General features: G+C 42.0%; 1 protein-coding gene across 4 annotated transcripts in view; it reads right to left on the minus strand.

Annotated features, from left to right (window-relative positions):
- Window positions 1-1,344: 1,344 nt before the first annotated feature.
- Window positions 1,345-20,027, minus strand: part of CEP89 (centrosomal protein 89) — a 69,478-nt gene continuing 50,795 nt past the window's right edge. For 3 of the 4 annotated variants that reach the window (XM_043899069.1, XM_043899068.1, XM_043899071.1), the window contains 5 exons: window positions 17,028-17,195; window positions 16,370-16,511; window positions 15,341-15,430; window positions 9,645-9,814; window positions 1,345-4,641 (listed from right to left, as the gene is read on the minus strand). In XM_043899069.1, coding sequence (XP_043755004.1) covers window positions 4,401-4,641; window positions 9,645-9,814; window positions 15,341-15,430; window positions 16,370-16,511; window positions 17,028-17,195 — 811 coding nt within the window. In that variant the 3' untranslated portion in view covers window positions 1,345-4,400. Of the gene's footprint in view, window positions 4,642-9,595; window positions 9,815-15,340; window positions 15,431-16,369; window positions 16,512-17,027; window positions 17,196-20,027 lie in introns of all 4 variants that reach the window. The other variant, XM_043899070.1, reaches the window with a different exon arrangement.

A 20,027-nucleotide genomic window follows, 5' to 3' on the forward strand; every position in this document is an offset into this window, starting at 1 on the left:
ATCCTCATAGTAGATTTCTGGGCATTGAGTGAGGTGGGAAACTAGACAGCAGAAAAATCCAAAATCCTTTGCCCTGTCTCGCAGCTAAGACAGAAGTGGGTACCATCTGACAGTTCTGTCTGACACGGGCAGCGCTGGGGTTGACGGTGGTAGGGTCGCAGTGTAGGAATGTTATCCAGGAAACGCTTTCCTTAAAGGGTGCGGAGATCTGAGGTGAGAAAGAAACCTGGTTGTGTGAGGGAAGTGGAAGAAAAAGGCACAGTGGAGGGTCCCATGTGGGACAGAGAGAAGGAGCGTGAGAGAGGGAGAGAAAGAGACACAAAAGACGCCTTGGGTTCCCAGGACTGAAGCTCACTGGGGCTGTGAAGGGCACCATGGGTGTGTGACTCGGGCAGATGCAGCCAAGGGGAGCGTGGGGAGAGAGGAGACAGGGCCGAGGACGCAGCATGTAAGGGTGAGCACAGCGTCCCCGAATCCACGGGCAGTGGCGGTGTCCGGCGGGAGATGCCAGGGTGTGTGGGGCCAGATGGGGGGGCTTCAGCAGCTGAGGCAGTAACTGTGCTGGAGCGGGGCAGAGCGTCAGGGGCTGCGCTGTCCTCGAGACGGGAGAACGTGGGGTCCAGGAGGAGTTTCTTGTGCGGATGGAGGACACCTGAGGAGTCTTTACTGCTGATGGGAAAGCCTTGGAGAGACAGAAAGGTTGCCCAGAGTGACCTAAAGGTCCGCATCTAGGAGTGGACAGTCTTCCCGGATGGAGGTGACCCCCCACCCACTAAGCCCAGCTGCCTGAGGAGTGAAGGAGGTAACAGTCACCCAGCTGGAGGGGGCAAGCGGGTCTGTCCTGGACAGCTCCCTGGCTGGTGGGAGCAGGGCTGGGAGCCTGGGAGCCCTGGGGAGCTGGCCTGAGGCTCCCCCCACTCTTCCCTTTTCTCCCCGCCTCTCTCCTTCTCTCCCTTTCCCTCTCTCTGACCCGAAGTCACAAATTGCCTGCTAGCTTAGTTTTGCTTTTCACATTAACGTCTAGACAGCACTGTCCAAGGGAAATATAACGGGAGCCACCTATGGGATTTACAGTTCTCTAGCGGTTGTATTTTTTAAAAAGTAAAACAAGCAAAAACCCAAACAAGGACTTCCCTGGTGGTTGGGTGGTTGAGAAGCAGCCTCCCAATGCAAGGGGACACAGATTCAATCCCTGGTCCAGGAAGATTCTACATGTCTCAGAGCAATTAAGCCTGCAACGGGGAGAGACCACCACAAAGAGAAACCTGCACACCCCAACCAAGACCCAGCACAGCCAAAAATAAAAATAAATAAAAATTAAAAAAAAAAAAATCCCAGGTGAAGTCAATTTTAGTAACATTTTATTTAACCCAATATATACAAAATGTTACCTTGACATAAAACCAATATAAAAATTAGATAATTTTACATTTTTTTTTCATAGTAAGACTTCAAAATCCTGTGTATATTTTATGGTTGTATAATAGAATATCTCAATTCAGGTACTAGATTTTCATCAGAAATACTTGGCCTATATCTCGATTTCATAAAATTTACATTTGAAAAGGCAGGTTCACATACCCACGGCTCCAGCACACAACATCAGTTTCCCTGTGATGGTCTGAGACCCTGCTGGTCTGGAAGCCCGTGGCTCTGGGCTCTGTCCTGGAGCTTTTCTGAGCACCTAGCCCGCTCTGTAATGATGTCTGCCTTTGTCACTGCTACTGTTCTCAACAAAGTGCACAGCATATTTGCTGAATAAATATATTTACATCAAAATTTAAAAAACCCAGAATCCCCCCCTCTCCTTAGATGATGCACTGGTCTACAAAGACGTAAGCTGTTGGAAAAGAGTGGGTCTTTCCCATGCTTCTCAGTGGTTAGGGGCAAAGGCTTTTGATACCATCACCCCTCTGCACAGAACAACTGGGAAACAGGACAGCCCCCCGCATCCCGACCCGCTGTCACACCAAACTCACACCCACACCCACACTTGCCCCCTCTCCACTCAGTCCTGGCTTAACCAGGGCTGCTTTAAAATAGCACCAAAGGTGGCAGGGCTCACTTGGGTCCCTGGGTCATGTTTTCTGTTTGCCGTGGGTTACTTTCAACCTGAACAGGACCTTTCTGACGCCCCATAAAGACTCACCAGGACCAAGAGAGAATGGGACCACTTCCTGCTCAGTCAGGCCTCACTGGCCACCCCAAGCTCCAACCCCAGCCCATCTGCCCCTCTCCACCTCCTGAGACCCCATCCATCCTGCAAGGCCGGGGTGTTCCAGCTCAAGGCTGGGCTCTCTGCCTCTCAGCTGCATTGTCTTTCACCACCTTGCCTGCTTTGCCCTCCTTTGCATCCCAGACTCCGAGTTCACCTGCTCATTTGATATGGCACTCAGTGGGAGGCTGGCAGAGCCCGAGTGCCCCCGCTGCTGGACAGTGATGAGATCCAGAGGTCACTGAACTTGCAAAGTATATTTGTAACATGTGATAAAGCAGAAATATAAAAAAATCCACTTAGGGAATAAAATGTTCTCTCTGAAGGCAGGAAGAAGACAGGGATACAAATGTGGTCCTCTAGGTGACAGGACAACAGCATTGTCCCACAGACAATCCACCTCCTGAGCATTGATCTGGAGGCTCTTGGGGCTGCTGTTGCCTGTCAGCCTATCTACAGATAATTGGATGGCTGGCACAAATCCCCTTGAAATAACAGCAAAGTTATGTGCTAGATCATCTCCTAGGAGATGATACATAGTTTTATACCCTGGTGAGTCTTTCTATCACCTATAAATTGAAAATAAATTAGAATTCTTTTATACTGTTGAACAAGCTTAATAAAATGTAAAAGAACCTCACTACAACTGACTCAAATTCACTCTTTTTTTGTGGTTAAGTAATAATGTTCCATTGTCTATATGTACCACATCTTTATCCATTCATCTGTTTATGGACATCCAGGTTGCTTCCATGTCCTGGCTAAACAGTGCTGCTATGAACGCTGGGGTACATGAGAGAATAGAGCCTGTTATACAGAGTGAAGTGAGAAAAAGAAAAACAAACATTATATATTAATGCATATATATGGAATCTAGGAAAATAGCATTGATGAGCTTATTTGCAGGGAAGGAATGGAGACGCGGGCATAGAGAACGGACTTGTGGACACAGTCGGGGAAGGACAGGGTGGGATGGAGTGAGAAAGTAGCGCTGATATATATACACCAGCAGGTGTAAGACAGAAGCTCGTGGGAAGCTGTGGTGTAACCCCAGGGGCTCCGCCTCGCGCTCTGTGACGACCTAGAGGGGTGGGGAGGGCCGGGAAGGGGTGGGAGGCTCGAGAGAGAGAGGGGATATATATATATATGTGTAATGATGGCCGATTCTTGCTGTTGTAGAGCAAAAACCAACACAACACTGTAAAGCAATTATCCTCCAATTTGAAAAAATTTTTAAGTGTAAAAGAAAAATGATTTTCTATTTCAACTTCCCACTGAGCAACCAAAGAGCGCAGGCGCAATTTATACAGGACCAGGGGCCAACTGCGGGGGCGGGGTGTCTGTCTGCCCACCTGAAACCACACAGGCCTTAGCTGTCAGGGGTTTAGTAAAAGGATGTGCCAGGACTCTACCCTCATACACTGTTTAGGATCTCCTGCAGCCTTTGACTAGCATGCCGGGGACCAGCAGCCCCAGACGGCTGGCATTACCACCAGGATGTCCTGGGAATGGTCCGAGAGGCCGGGGTGATCCAGCTGAGGAGGCGGCACAGGGCAGGGTGGGAGCAGGGCCCCGAATCCTTCTCGGAGGTGACGGTGGGGCAGGGACCCCACGCCCCCACATCGTGCTCAAAGTCAAGGCTGTCAAACAAGGAGGGAGGCGACGTGGCCCCAGGAAAATGACCTTCCCAGGAGGACAAAGAAGGGCTGGTGGGGAGACGGCAGCACAGGTTTTGAACAACTTCATGGGGCATGCAGACCAGCCCTGTCTTTTGCCAAATAATAAAATACCACCCAGCGTGAACGCACAGGTCTCATCACTGCTGCTCCCATCCAAGGCTCAGTCAGTTAAACCGACCCATCGAGGGCCGGCTGAGTGCTGGGCCTGCCTGCCCTTCCCCTGGAGAGCAGCCAGCTTTGCCAGGTCGCCTGTGAGCCTGAGCAGTGGGTCTCAGCGGAGCAGTGGAGTCCAGCTCAGTGGCAATAGGGTCAGAGGGTGTGTACTGGCTAAATATAGCTCAGCAGCACATTTTTAAAATAGAGAAAAATGTAAAAACCTGGGTTAAATTTCTGAGACCATTTATTTCTTCTGGACCCTGAGGAGGAGAGACCTGCGGGGGTGGGTGGGATCTGCCCTCCCCCACCCCTCCCTGTCCTGGGTAAGCCGGAGCCCTCCCCCAGGGGCCCTAGCCCGGGGGCTCCCGCAGGCCCTGCAGGGTGATGGGCGGTGGCTTCATGTCACAGTAGCTGAAGCAGCAGGCATCCAGCAGGTCGTACTGAGAGGTAACATCCAGGCAGCCATCCTCGGAAGCTCTGGTGTTCTCCCTGGGGCCTGTCCTCTCCAGCGTGGCCTGGAGAAGTTCTCGGATCCTCCGGTTTTCCTTGGATGTGGACTCCCACACAACCTCCAGCTCACCTTCCACTTCTCTGAGAGAAATAAGCAATACAATGAAAATGTTTAAAATAACACAATTTAATAAATACTTACAGAGCCCATAAGAAAAAGTCACAAGAACCCAAATGCAAGAATGATTAATGTCAGAGAACAGAGCCCATTGTGTGTGGGTTCTGAAGCAGAGACTCCCAGTGTTGAAAGAAACCGGAAGTGCTCTGCAAACCCAACAAAATACAAAGGCGCAGGCTGAAAATGACGTCTTAGCTCTCTTCTGTTTTGCCCTCTCCTGTTTTCCTTTATTTTGGCACCAGGGCACACACCCTCTGTTCTCTGTGGCATTAATGTACAACAATAACACGTAACAACTCCAGAGGCTGACCTATCAGCACGGGCCTGCAGGCCTCTTCTGTGTCCCCTCTGCCTGTCCCCACTGTGACCCGGCCAGCACTCAGGTGCCTTCCATAGCTCCATCCACAGAGCCACTGATGGGCCCGGACAGACAGTGAGCGGGGAGCAAGGAGGGGACTATGGGGAGCGGGGATCACGGCCCAGGACACAGTGAAGACCGGCCCAGACTGTGTGCCAGGAGGGCGAGTGTCCAGAGGGATCCAAGGCCGCTGAAAAATGGGAAATCCTGAGCCAGGGCTCTGTGACGGGCCCCACGTGGGGGGCACGCAGGGCACACATGTCCTCAGAGGGCTGCGGCCCACTGAGGGGGCAGGCCAGACAGCAGCCACCACCTCCCGGGAGCCCCTCGGGGAGGGAAAAGCAAGCCTTGGCCTTGGAGGAGGAGCAGGCCTCGGGGAGGACAGCACGGCTGGGGAGGTGGCTCCTTCACAGACACTGCCAGCTGGTTATGCAAAATGCTACAAACTGGGTTGTCGGGTGGACTTAGCACTGCTGTCTAGAGAGGAGGACACCAACTTCCAGTAGAGGGGGCATGGTTGGGGAGCTAAGATCTCACATGCACAGCCAAACAACAAACAAAAAAATAAAAATAAGAAGAGGAGGGCATGAAGATTCTGGGAGGCCAGTGACATGCCCACTCAAGGTCATTTTCCTTGTGAACTGTTGCTCCTTCCAAAGCCCATGATGGTGAGTGTTGGGTACTATTTAATTAAACTATGTATAAAAATTCCGAGGCTTCTGTTTTCAGACAAAACACCCAAATGTTTGCTACATCATGATAATGTACAGCTAAACTCAAAATAAAGTGAGAAGGAAATTTCTAAGGGCAGAAAAAAAAATATGAAGATTAAACTGAAGCAGAGGCAGGCAAACAAAATGCTGATATTGCTTTGAGGACAAAAGCCCATGCTCTATAGAAACCCCAATTCCAAAGAAAGGAGACGAGTCTTGGGCCCATGCAAACTGGGTGCAACAGAAAATCCCAGGGCTGACTCACATCCACGTTTCTCTCCTCTTCTTCCTAGTGACACTCAACTGTGTAACCCAGAATTATGCAGGTAAGTGGAGATAGGTGAAGCACCCTCAGAGGAAGGATGGTTGGGTGGAAAAATCTGCCAGTCTTCAAAAGAAAGCTGCTCTGAGAGGCTCCTTGGGGGCTGTAGTCACTGATTTGTTCTCAAATGAATGTGGACTTCGAATCTACATTGCTCCCCACTGTAAAGCATTCCCAGACCCTGACTGGAGTGAACCAAAAGTAAAAAGGCATTTTTGAGGCAATCAGGGAAAAAACTCAATGGAAGAGTTAAAAGTACATTAGATAAAACCAGAGGCAGAATTAATGAAGTGGAATATTGAGCAGAGGAAATCACCCAGAATGCAGCTCAGAAAAATATACGTTAAGAAGTTAAACATTAATTATAAATGTAATAATGGTATTGAGAATTTTTTTTTTTTTTTTTGGCTGAGTCGCATGGCTTGCAGGATCTTAGTTCCACAACTAGGGACTGAAGCCACAGTGAATGACGAAGTCCTAACCATTAGACCGTCAGGAAATTCTCTGTGAATATCTTAAAAATCTTTTTGTATTAAAAAAAGAAAAAAGCACTACAGTAGATTTTTTTAAAATAATAAACTTAAAGTGACTGCAGGTTTGAAAGGACTCTCTGGCACCAAGAGAAGCAAATGCAAACCTTTTCTGGAAAAAAAACATCCTCAATCCAGATCCCCAGGACTCCACAGAGTAAATTAAACCATTTATGGATTCATAGTAAAAAAAATTACAGTACAGAGAATGAAATGAGCCACATAGGGCAAGAGTCAACAAGACCCCCAAATTCCAGATAAAGAAGCTGGCACAGAATATAAAATAACTATGAATAAAATGTTAAATGAAATAGAAGATGTACTAAAGATAAGCAAAGATCAAGAATTTATTTTAAAAATCACTAGGGAGATTTTCAAAGGAACCAAACAGGACTTTTGAAATTGAAATATACAGTTGTTGAAATAAAAATTCTCAGTCTGGGTTAAACACACACTGAACAAAACTAAAGAAAAAACTAGCAAATAGAAATATTGTGGAGAATTACCCAGAGTGTAGACCCCCCCCCAAAAACCCCAAGGAGATAGAAAATGTAAAAGATAAGACACATGGAAGACTCAATAAGGAGGTATAACATACATTTAATCTGAGTTCCAGAAGGAAATCTAGAAACAATATGGGGAAAAAGACTTATTTCAAGAAATAATGACTGAAAAATTTCAAGAAGTAATGAAAGGCACAAAATCACAGATATAGAGAATAACTTATACCAAGCAGTTGAGTAAAACAAACTCATAGTTAAACACAATGGAGGGGACTTCACTGGTGGTCCATTGGCTGAGACCCTGTGTTCCTAACACAGGGGACCCATTTGATCCCCAGTCAGGGAACTAGACCCTGCATGCCACAACAAAGATCAAAGATCCTCCATGCCACAACTAGGACTCAGTGCAGCCATATAAATAAATAAATATTCTAAAAACTCAACACAGTGGAGCTGCAGACTATAAGAGTCAAGAGGAATTCTTAAAGGAGGCAAGAGATACAATGATCATCCAGTTTTAACAATGACAAAAAAGACTTTTCAGCAGTAATAATGAAACAGAGGAGACAGTGAAACATGCTGAGAGAAAAGACTGTTGAGGTAGAATCCAGCTTCCAGCAAACATCAGCTCAGAAGAATGAGGCCAAAATGCAGACACTGTCAGATAAACAAAAACTAAGAAAGCTTACTGTCACACTAAAGAAACTTCTAAAGTATGTACTTTAGGAAGGAGAAAAATACTCTAAGAAACAGGGTTTTTGATGCAGAAAAGAATAATAAGCAAAGAAACTGATAAACCGTGGGTGGAACAAAATAAACAACTCTATTAAAACTAGTAATATGCAGTTTCTGGGGGTAAAATGATATAAAATAGGTCTTTTCTTTTCACCTTCATATATCTGTACTTACATGTAATGACAAGAGATAAAAATAAAAAATAGCATATACACTGAGTGGGGAAATAATTAGAGTGTTAGATCTTGCATTTGGTGGTAGAAATGTAGAGGCGCTGATTAATTTTAGATTTTTTTTAATGTTAAGTACCCACAGTGAAATTTCAAAGGAAACCACTAAAAGAATAAAAATAGAATATCTAATTTTTGAACCATTAAAGGGCAAAAAAATAGAATAAGGGAAAAGGTATAAAACAAAGTTCCATTTTATTAATGCAATTCTAAACCACTTGTCTGGCAAGAAACATGGTATCAATCCAACTTTTACAAAATGACCATTCATGGTGGTAAGAACTTCTGTGACTATAGCAAACCTGTTAGATAACAGTTTACTCTGCCTGGCATTAAAAAGCATCTGGTTGACAGAAAATAAACAGCTGTCTGCATTCTGCTTGGTATCTATCTAATACACAGATTCTATCACAACTTGAAGTCACGTCTGAGTGTCATGCTTTCTCTCCATGCATCAGTTTATGTTCCAGTCTGTCAAAGACAACACAGCCATTCTGAAAAGGCCAACTTAAATGTGAACCCAAACTACTTGAGGGGACTGCCACGTTCACCTTCACAAAACGTGCGCTATTTCCCAGGGTTGGTTTTCAACACACGGGCAATACCTCCTCTGTCACATGAGGAGCCAGACAGAACATGATATGCCCATAATCTTCCGACTGTGATCTTACAAAAAGGGAAGAATCTGAAATTTCAAGGTTCTCAAAAATGAGAATGTAATAGCAGAAATAAAATATTTCATTGAAAAAATTTCAAGTCTTCCAAGAAGATGGAATAAAATAAAAATATTAAAGAGATGGAAAAGAGGGGGAGAGGAGAAGGACAATGACAGGACTGGATTGATTTAGGAAGTCCAGTATTCAGATAGCAAGAATTTTTAAAGGCGGGATAAAAGAAAGTGAAGACCTGGGATCTAACATACAGCATGGACACTATAGTTAACAGTTTTGTGTATCTGAAAGTTGTTAAGAGAGTAGATCTTAAATGTTCTCACCACCACCACAAAAAATGATAATTATGTGATGTGAAGGCTATGTTAACCTTATTATGATAATCATTTTACAGTATATATGTATATCAAACCATCACACTGTATACCTTAAACTTATATAAGGTTATATGTCAATTACTAGAGGAAATCTTTTAAAAGAAAAAAAAAAAAAAAGAAAATGGAGGAGCAAATAAACAAGGAGGTCAGGATTTCCCTAGTGGCTGAGTGGTTAAGATTCCTCCTGTCAATAAAGGAGACACACAGGTTTGATGCCTGGTCTGGAAAGACCCCACCTGCTGCAAGGCAACTGGGCCTGTGAGCCACAACTACTGAGCCCTAAAGCCCATGCTCCACAGCAAGGGCGAGAAGCCCACGCACTGCAACCAAGACCCAGAGCCGCCAAAAAGAAAAAAATATTTCACTAAAGCAAGACCAACATTAAAATCAGGTAAAACTAAAATGTAAAAACAAAAATAAGCAATCAAATGAACAAAAAAAAAAAACAGGCCCAGAGCATTTTACTGGAAAATCTTACCAAACATTCAGAAATCACAAACATCACCCGGGGGCTGGGGCGGCCAGACCTTTTCTGCTGCAGCGCCTTGTCCAGGACATCCTGCTTGTCCAGGAGAATCCGATGGAGGTGCCTCATCTCCTGCTGGTACTGAGCTGACTTGCTAGCAAAGTCCTCCTGCTGCTCTGTCAGATGATGACTCATGTCACCCAGCTGTAGCGCCATCTGCTTCTTGTACCCCTGGGGAGGAGGGTGGACGCAGTGAGGGGGTGCTGCCTGGGGCCCAGGGGGCTGGCTTTGTGGACATGCCCCCTCCCCACTGCTGGGCCTAGCAGAGCCCCTGAACTGAGTAACCCCTGGGCAGGTCTCACCTGGGAGGGCAAGGTGGATCACAAAAGTCATCACAAAGTCATAAAAGAATTTCAACTATATTAAAAAGAATTTCTGACTTGTACCATGCCTAGTTTTTTACATGCTACAAATAAAAATTAAAACAGAAAGGCCTGGCAAGGACTGTCACACTCTACTGGTAAACAGATGACTGAGATAAAAGCCTGATTCACTTATTTTCCTTCTTACATGTTTATTGTTTAGTATTTAAGGTTAATAGATTTTCCACTGAGCATTTCCAAAACTGCTGTCACATAGATTTTAACTTTGTAGTTCAACTACAAAGATTTAACTTTGTAGTTAAGATTCACAGAAGATTCAGTTCTCATTAGAAATTATGACATCCAAGAACCTACTATAGTATGACTCAGGAAACTCAAACAGGGGCTCTGTGACAATCTAGAAGGGTGGGGTGGGGAGGGAGGTGGGAGGGGGGTTCAAGAGGGAGGGGACATGTGTACACCTGTGGCTGATTCATGTTTAAATCTGGCAGAAAACAACAAAATCCTGTAAAGCAATTATCCTTCAATTAAAAAATAACTTAAAAAAAAAAAGAACCTACTGTATAGCACAGGGAACTCTATTTAATACTCAGTAATGACCAATATAGGAAAAGAATCTAAAAAAGAGTGTGTGTGTGTGTATATATAACTGACTCACTTTGGTGTATACCTGAAACTAACACAACACTGTAAATCAACTACACTCCAATAACAAAATTTAAAAAAAAAGAAATTATGACATTCAATTTATACATCTTCTCTGACCCAAGAGTCATTAGTTTACTGCAGTTTTTATATGTCCAGGTAAAAGAAGATTTTTCACTCTCATTTTATTTATTAATTTCTGGTATTCATTTTTTTGGTCAACAGATATCTATCTTATTTCTACTTTGGAAGCTTACTGAAACTAATTTTTAGTAGCCAATCTATAATCAATTTTTGTGACTGTTCTATATATAACTATATATACGGGCTTCCCAAGTGGTTCCAACGGTAAAGAACCTGCCTGCCAATGCAGGAGACATAGAGACATGGGTTTGACCCCTGGGTCAGGAAGATCCCTTGGAGGATGGCATGGCAGACTACAGTCCATGGGGTTGCAGAGTCAGACACAACTGAAGTGACTTAGCACACATGCACTTAGGTATATACACATAAATATGCCTTATAGATTATGCTGTAAAATTCTATATGTTTACTCTCGTATAACATTGTGATCTATCTTGGACTAAGAGACGTGGATTAAAGCTCCACTAAGCTTCCATTTCCCCTTGTATCTCCTGTAGTTTATAAGTTTTGGTGTTATTTAGTACATAAACATTCATAACTACTATATATATCTACATATTTTAAATTTTTTTTGATGGGGACCATTTTTAAAGTCTTTTATTGAATTTGTTACAATATAGCTTCTGTTTGGTTTTTTAGCCCTAAAGCATGTAAGATTTTAGCTTTCCAACCAGGGGAACCCGAACCCCCTTCATTGGAAAGGGAAAGTCTTCTACCGGACAACAGGGAAGTCCCAATAACTACTATTATTAATTATAGTCTTTAGCATTATTAAGACCTCCCCCCCGCTTTTTTCCCTTTGTTTGGTTTCATTTAGTGCTTTGGCTCAAATTTTCTCTTAGCAGTTGTAAAGATCACAGCTTGGCTTTTTTCTTGTTTGCATAAATCTGTGTTATCTTCACTCATCCTTTTATTTTTAATCTTTCTGAAGTACTGTTCCTTATTGTCTCTTGGTTCTAGCATGTAAATAGTGTTTTGCTTACTTTCTTTTAATAGGTAAATTAAGCTCATTTATATTTTCTTATACGGCAGAGTTATTTGGTCTTAGTTTTATGTTTTATTGTTTTATCTACACACATTTTTAAAGACTTTAATGTAGTTTCTATTTTCTCTGCTCTTTTTTGCTGTTGTAATTTGGTGTTTAGGTATGAACCTCTTTTGATTCTTGTAGTTACTTTTATTTTTATGTCTTTATATTACACGTCCTTAGTCCTCTCACTTATTGAAAGTAACATAATGTTGGCTCCGAACAATTTTTTCTTCACTCTTCCCCTATTTACATATGCTAAGTTCTTCCTACTTGATTTTTATCTTTATTTTTGTAAAGACATTATTTTCTACTTTTGCTTATTTTTTTCATTACGCTCCTCATTCTATTTTTTTTTTAAACTTTTTATTTTGTATTGGGGTATAGCCTATTAACAATGTTGTGAGAATTTCAGGTGAATAGCAGAAGGGCCTCAGCCATACATATGCATGTATCCATTCTCCCCAGATTTCGCTCCCATCCAGGCTGTCACTTAACATTGAGCAGAGTTCCCTGTGTTACACAGTAGGCCCTTTTTGGTTACCCAATTTAAATATAGCAGTGTGTACAGGCAACTGTTTTTCCTCTGTGAGTCTCTGTTTTGTAAGTAAGTACATTTGTATCATTTCCTCTTAGATTCCACATATAAGGGATGTCATAGGATATTTATCCTCCTCTGCCTGACTTGCTTCACTCAGTGTGACACTCTCTAGGGCCATTCAGGCTATTTATCTAGTTTTGGCTGTGTGGGTCTTCACTGCCGCATCTGGGCTCTCTCCAGTTGCAGCAAGCGGCAAACTCTCTAGTTACAGTGCTCAGGCCTCTCACTGGGGTGCTTCTCTTGTGGCACGAGGGATCCAGAGCGTGGGTACTTGCAGCCTGGCTTAGTTGCCCCGTAGCATGTGGAGTCTTCCGGGACCAGGGAAACTTGTGTCCCCTGCATAGGCGGGCGGATTCTTAACCACTGGACCACCAGGGAAGTCCTTGATTTTTCATCTTTAAACCATATACTTTGACCTCTTAGTTATTACAGATAAAGCAACCAGCAAGTTCATTCTATTTTCTCTCTTTCTTCCCCATTCACCTATCACTTTTTCCTTGCTTGTATTATTTCTACATTGTCAGGTTGTATTACGTCTACATTTTATTGCATCAGCCTTATGCCTGCTTTCTAAAAGTCTTAATTCAGGTTAAATATATTCTTTTCTCATGAGCAGTACTTTTCTGAAATTTGCCCAATTATTTCTTGGCTGAACTCAAGTTGATTGATCCTTAGGAAAGGTTTATGAGAAAAAAAAAAAAAGTGTCCCCAGAATTCTTACATGGTCAAAACTATCTGTGAGCAGCCTGGCTAAGTGTAACATCCTTGAGTATTCATAGATAGAATTCCACTGCTCTCTGGCATACAGTGTTGCTGTTGAGAAGTATGAAGTCGACATGACTTTCTTTTTTTATGTCTTGATCTTCTGCCTGGATGTCCAAGGTATTTTTTCCCCCTTTTTTTTTTTTTTTGGTCATGTCAAGCAGCTTTGGATCTTACTTTCCCAAGCAGGGATTGAACCTGAGCCCCCTGAAGGGGAAATGCAGAGTCCTAACCACTGGGCAGCTAGGGAATTTTTCTTTATCTTGAAGTCACAGGTCTTGGTTTCAATTTTCTAGGTCCATCCTGGGTCAGTTTTCCTTTCAAGACATAGATTCAACTCTTAATTTATGTCAGAAAAGTTTACAAAAATTGCAGCAGTGTCTTTTTCAATCCATTTCCCAGAATTATGGAAATAAAAAAACAAACAAATGGGACCTATTTTAACTCAAAAGGTTTTGCACAGCAAAGGAAACAATAAAATGAAGACAACCCACAAATTGGGAGAAAATATTCACAAATGATGTGAGTACCAAGGGATTAGTCTCCAAAATCTACAAACAGCTCATGATGCTTAACATCATCAAAACAGACAACCCAACCAACAAATGGCCAGAAAACCTAAATAGATATGTCTCCAAAGAAGGCATACAGATGGCCAAGAAGCACATGAAAAGATGTTCAACACTACTAATCATTAGAGAAATGCAAGTCAAAACTAAAATGAAATATCACCTCACACCAACCAGAATGGCTATCATCAAAAAATCCACAAATAACAAATGCTGGAACAGGTGTGGAGAGAATGGAACCCTCCTGCACTGTTGGTGGGAATGTAAATTGGTATAGCCACTATGGAGAACAGTATGGAGGTTCCTTAAAAAACTAAAATTAGAGCTACCATGTGACCCTGCAATCCCACTCCTGGGCCCATATCTGGAGAAAAACATGATCCAAAAGGATATATGCACCCCAATGTTCATTGCAGCACAGTTTACAACAGCCAAGATATGGAAGCAACCTAAATGTCCATCGACAGAGGCGTGGATAAAGAAAGTGGTACATATATACAATAGAATATTACTCAGAATGAAATAATGTCATTTGCAGCAACATGGGTGGACCTAGAGAGTATCATATGGAATCAAGTAAGTCAGACAGAGAAGGAGAAATATCGTATGACATGCCTTATATGTGGAATCTGAAAAGAAATGATACAAATTAACTTAAAAGACAGAAAGAGACTCCCAGACTTAGAGACGAACTCACGGTTGCCTGGACGCACTGCTAGTCTTGAAATGGATAACCAATAAGGACCTACTTACAGCAAGCACATGGAACTCTGCTCATCGGTTATGTGGCAGCCAGGGTGGGAGGGGAGTTTGGGGGAGAATGGATACATGGATATGTGTGGCTGAGTCCCTTCACTGCTCACCTGAAACCATCACATTATTAATTGGCTATATCCCGACACAAAATAAAAAGTTAAAAAAGAAAAAAACAAACAGATCAAGAAAATGCCAGAGGAGAGCTGAAGATGCAGAGGATTTACTGGCTCTGAAACATCAGTACTCGGGGGCATGGTGGACCAATGTGGGATGGTGGAGAGGTCAGGGACAAAGGTGGGGCCTGTATTAAGGATGTAGGGGTACTTGGGGAATGATGGCGCTATTGAAAACAGATGGCCAGAGCAGATTATTGTTACAGCAATGGTGGAAAAATAAATTGAGCTGGTGGGTTAGGTTCTGATGAGAAATGGTACAGAACCCATTAGCCAGATTATTTTGTGGGTCTAGATGATGGTAAACTCCCAAGCTACAGCCATTAGGCTGTTAGCACTGGAGAGTGGCTGAAAAATGCGCACAAATTGATTTTAGAAGTCCAAATGTTCATCCCATGAGATCCTAAACTCCCAGTCCTTTACAAAGGAAACTACTGAGCAGATTTTAAAATAAAGTTAGTTGTATAAGAGGATATTCACTGAAATGTTATACAGTAGTAAAAGTATAAAAATTTTTTAAAGTTTAGGAATTCTTAAAAAACTTTTAAGAATTACTGTTTCTGCCAGAGAAACCAAAACTGCTTTACTCTGTGGACGATTAGTGATACAAGTATGCAAAATGGGTCATTTTCTTAAACACGGAAATCTGACCCCAGGTAGCCAGTTCCCACATGAAACTGCCTAAATGTCTGCATACCTTCATTTTCTCTTTCAATCTTCCCAAGCGAATACTGCATTCTGTGATTCTGTTGAGAACTCCATGGTTCTCACTTTCCAAACATTTAGCCTATGGAGTAAAGCAAAATGAAAAACAACAAAGGGTTCTTAGTTTAATAGAAAATTTAAAATATTAAAACATTCTTCTGCTAAGAGTATTATTACAAAGAGTATTACTACAAAGAGTATTACCATCCTGCCACTTCCCATCTCCAGATTCCTAACCCCTGTGTGAAGGCTATGGGCAGAACTTGGACCAATAGCTGAGGAGGGGAAGAGCCAAGAATGGCACGCTGGGCGCCCCTCCTGGACCCAATGGAAAATCCAAATCCCTCAAACAAGGGGGATGTAAACTTTCAGCATCTTTTCTATTCTCGGGGAATATACCATTCCTTCCATCACATCCAAGGAGTAAGTGCCAAGATGCAAATAAACTTCTCACTTGACTATCTGAGTAATTAACAAAATTAAGGATAACAAGATGAAGGCACGAAGCCATTCTCCAAACCAAATGTGACAGGCAGTAGATCCAAGAGGGATGTCACTAAAGTGGAATGATTTAGATGAATACCCAGATGGGACATAAACTTCTACATATTATAAATTAACTGTTTCAAATGGTAAAAAAAAAAATTTTTAAAGTAAAGGTGAGCATTCCTTCTAAGGTAGTATAATAGTGTCAACTGATTTTCTAGAAAGTTAAACTAAGACCCAGGTAATAAAACTTGCCACAAGTCACATGGAAAACCCACCCTAAAGGTAGGATTAGAAATGAAGATGCCAGTATCAATAAAGGAAGATATAAGGGGCTCTCACAAGGCCCAGTTCAGGGTAAAGTAGGGCTGAGTTCTCCTGTTGTAGCTGCCTCTTTGTGCCCCTTTAAACTGTGTCACTGGGATGAATTCTAATGAACACACAGAGAATTCTTTTTTTTTAAACCTGATTTTTAAAGTATTTATTTACTTGACTGTGCCAGGTTCTCAGTTGTGGTACATGCAAGGAAACTTACCAAAAACATAAGATTGTCACGTTCCTGGGTTACATTCTCTGCCAGGCCAACAAGATTTACCAGGTATTGGTGAGCAGACATTTCATTCTCCATGGCTTTTTCCACCTGCTTTTTGAGGACATCAATTTTCTTTTGAGACCTCCTAGAGAGTTCCCCCAAATGGTGGAATAAAAAAATTTATTAGCCTGCATGGCCAGGGCACAGTGAATATCTGTATTATAAAAACAGCAAGTATGTGAGCATTTAAGTGTATTCTTCATCAACCTAAATCTTCCATGAAGTTTCAATGTGAGAATAGATACCTGAATTTAATTTTAAAGGAAGCATAACTATTGATTTCAAGCCAACAGAAATTGCAAAATGTTTAACACAAGTAACAGGCTAATACATAATATTATATTAGTTTTTTGACTTGTGTTCTTTAAAAGGTATTTGTGAAGAAGAAATCCAGTAATCCCTGGATTAGACTTTTGGGAAACAATAAAGAACTTCAAGAAAGTTCAGATTCTTAAGAGTCATCATTATAACGTTGGTCATATTTTATATTTTGATATTTAATAACCTCATTTATCCCCTTCCATTTCATTGCCAATATGAGAAAAAAAGATAAAGAATATGAAATAGAATATTCAATGGTCTTTTTTTAACTTAAACCCACCCATTTATTTTCTGTGCCTTTTCGAGCTCAGCTTCCAGTGCCTTGTTTTTAGCCGTCAGATTTTTCTTCTCTAAGAGCAGGCTCTTTTTCTGCACTTGCAGGGCTGCCAGCTTTTCCATCAACTCTTCCATCTCAGCATTTTCTTTCTCTTCTTCTTTCTGCAACTGGCTGATGGACAAAAATATCACAAGCTAGCACCCAATACAGTGAGGTTAAATGAGGTAGCCACTGCCAGGCAGCCTCGGTGGGTCCTTTGGAGGCCTCTGTGGGAACAGCCTCAGGCAGCCCCTGGGGGAGTTGGTGGGGAGCTCCTGGAGGGCAGCAGAGAGGGCCTGGCTGTGGACACACCCATGTGATGGTAATGATCTCATCCCTTTTTCTGCTCACAATTTTTGTTCATGTCTCTGTGTATGTATATAAATATACTTAAAGGAAATCAATCCGGAATATTCACTGGAAGGACTGATGCTGAAGTTGAAGCTCCAATACTTTGGCCACCTGATGTGAACAAAGAGCCAACTCATTGGAAAAGACCCTGAGGCTGGGAAAGACTGAAGGCAGGATGAGAAGGGGATGACAGAGGGTGAGACGGTTGGATGGCATCACTGACTTAATGGATGTGAGTTTGAGCAAACTCCAGAAGCCTGGCGTGCTAACAGCCCATGGGGTCGCAAAAGACACAATTCAGCAATTGAACAACAACAACAAATACTCCACTCCTTTCAGAAAGAATTTAACACAGCTCTTTTTTTAACATAGTTATAACTGCCCCTCCCTCAAATCCTAAGGCTAAAACAAATTTTATTTCAGACTAAAGTAATTGTTTTTCTGATAAGACAAACAAACAATAAAACAAGGAGGGCATACAAATAGTATATAATTCTGGCAAAATGATGCTTGAGAGAAGAGTTGTTTCTTCACTGGTTTTCTGGCTCAATTTTCCTGAAATAACCAAGAATGAATAGGGAGGGCCACACACCCAGAGGCTGTCTTTCTGGCATGCTGAGAGATGGGGTCTCTCCGGGTACCACAGAGTCTCTTTGGGTACCACGTGGGGCTTACTGCCTGGCTGGCTGGTTAGTGAACAAGCCTCACACTGCATGTTTGGGGTCTGCCTCACCTGCCACACAATTTCAATGACTTCAGCCTGAGTTGGCTCCCTAAACAGTCAGTAATTTTCTAAATAGTTTCCACTTTTCCACTGTTTTCTAGTTGACTAGTTTTAGTTAGTCAAAGAGCAGGGGACACACCTGGACAAAAGCCACAGAACTGAGGTTTGAATTAAACTCACCTTTTATCTTTTTCTTTGCTGTTTTTTTTAAATAAACTTTTTATTTTATATTGGAGTAAAGAAGATTAACAATGGGATAGATTCAGGTAGACAGCAAAGGGACACAGCCATACATAGACATGCATCCATTCTCCCCCAGACTCCCGTCCTATCCAGGCTGCCACATAACACGGAGCGGGGTTTGAGTTCCCCGTGCTATAAAGTAGGCCCTTGTTTGCTATCCATTCTAAACACAGCAATGTGTACACATTGATTCCAAACTTCCTAACTACCCCTTCCTTCCATCTTTCCCTCCTGGTTCTTTGCTGTTTTTTGTTTGGATTTTAGAAATTTATTTATTTTATTTTGCTCACTTGGTAGCAAAATCAATAAGTTCACAAAATCAATCACAAAGTTCATAATGAAAAGCAACCAAAGACAACAGGAAATGCTGAGAAAGTGCTGGTGGGCATACATAGCTACCTCAGAGAACAATATGTCAAAATCTAAAACATGCATTTACTCTATGGCCAAACAATGCCACCTCTACCTATATATTTAGGGAAACTGATTAATCCGCACAAGAAAGTTTACGGGGGCATTGTTTAAAGGAACAAACTTAGAAACAAGTAAAATGTAGCATTTCATATGGAGAACATCTGTAAACTGAATGGGAAAAAACTCCAAAAGCCAAAAAAAAAAATCAACTTGGCATTCTTTACCCAGTGAAATTATCAATAAAGCTTAATGATTTTTCCAATAAAAGTACTGTGAATCTTTCTATTCCTATTTGTGAGGCTTTGTTAATAGTACCTCCCTTCCTCCTTTCCTTTTTTTTTGCGGGGGGTAGGGCGGGGAGGGATTCTTCTTCAAAATGTCATTTTCTATATATTTATTCCTGCAAAGAAATATGATTAAATTTTTAGAAAATATTTTTTATTTGGCTGCACAGGAGTCTTAGTTGTGGCATGCAGGATCTTTAGTTGAGGCATGTGGGATCTAGTTCCCTGACCAGGGATTGAACCTGGGCCCCCTGCATTGGGAGTGCAGTCTTAGTCACTGGACCACCAGGGAAGTCCCCTCTAATTAACTTTTTATAAATTGTTTCTACCAACTTTGCAAGAGTTCACTATTATTTATTTTTAACTGAAGTATAGTTGATTTGTAACGTGTTAATTGTTGCTGTACAGCAAAATGACTCAGACATATATGTGTGTGTGTGTGTGTGTATACACACACACATTCTTTTTCACATTCTTTCCGTTATGCCTTATGACAGGATATTGAGTACAGTTCCCTGTGCTATGCAGCAGGACCTTGTTTATCCATTCTGTAAATAGAAGATGCATTTGAAACCCCAAACTTAAATCTACCCCTCTTCCACTCCCTTCCCCCTTGGCAACCACCAGTCTGCTTTCTACATCTGTGATTCTGTTTCGGTTTCATGAAAGGTTCATGTTATGTTTTAGATTCCACGTATAAGTGATATCATATGGTATGTATCTTTCTTTCTACATCACTTATCCAGTTGCATCCATGTTGCTGCAAATGGAGTTATTTTGTTCATTTTTATGACTGAGTAGTAGTCCCTTGCATTAGGTTGGCACAAAAGTAATTGTGGCTTTGTATTGCTGAACTTTGCCATTTGATATCAAAATACATTCTTAAATGTGGTTATGTTCTACATCATTTTGATGTGCATTTCTTGCTTTATGTTTTTTGCTAATGAC

Source organism: Cervus elaphus, chromosome 4, assembly GCF_910594005.1.
Source record: "Cervus elaphus chromosome 4, mCerEla1.1, whole genome shotgun sequence".
NCBI lineage: Eukaryota > Metazoa > Chordata > Mammalia > Artiodactyla > Cervidae > Cervus > Cervus elaphus.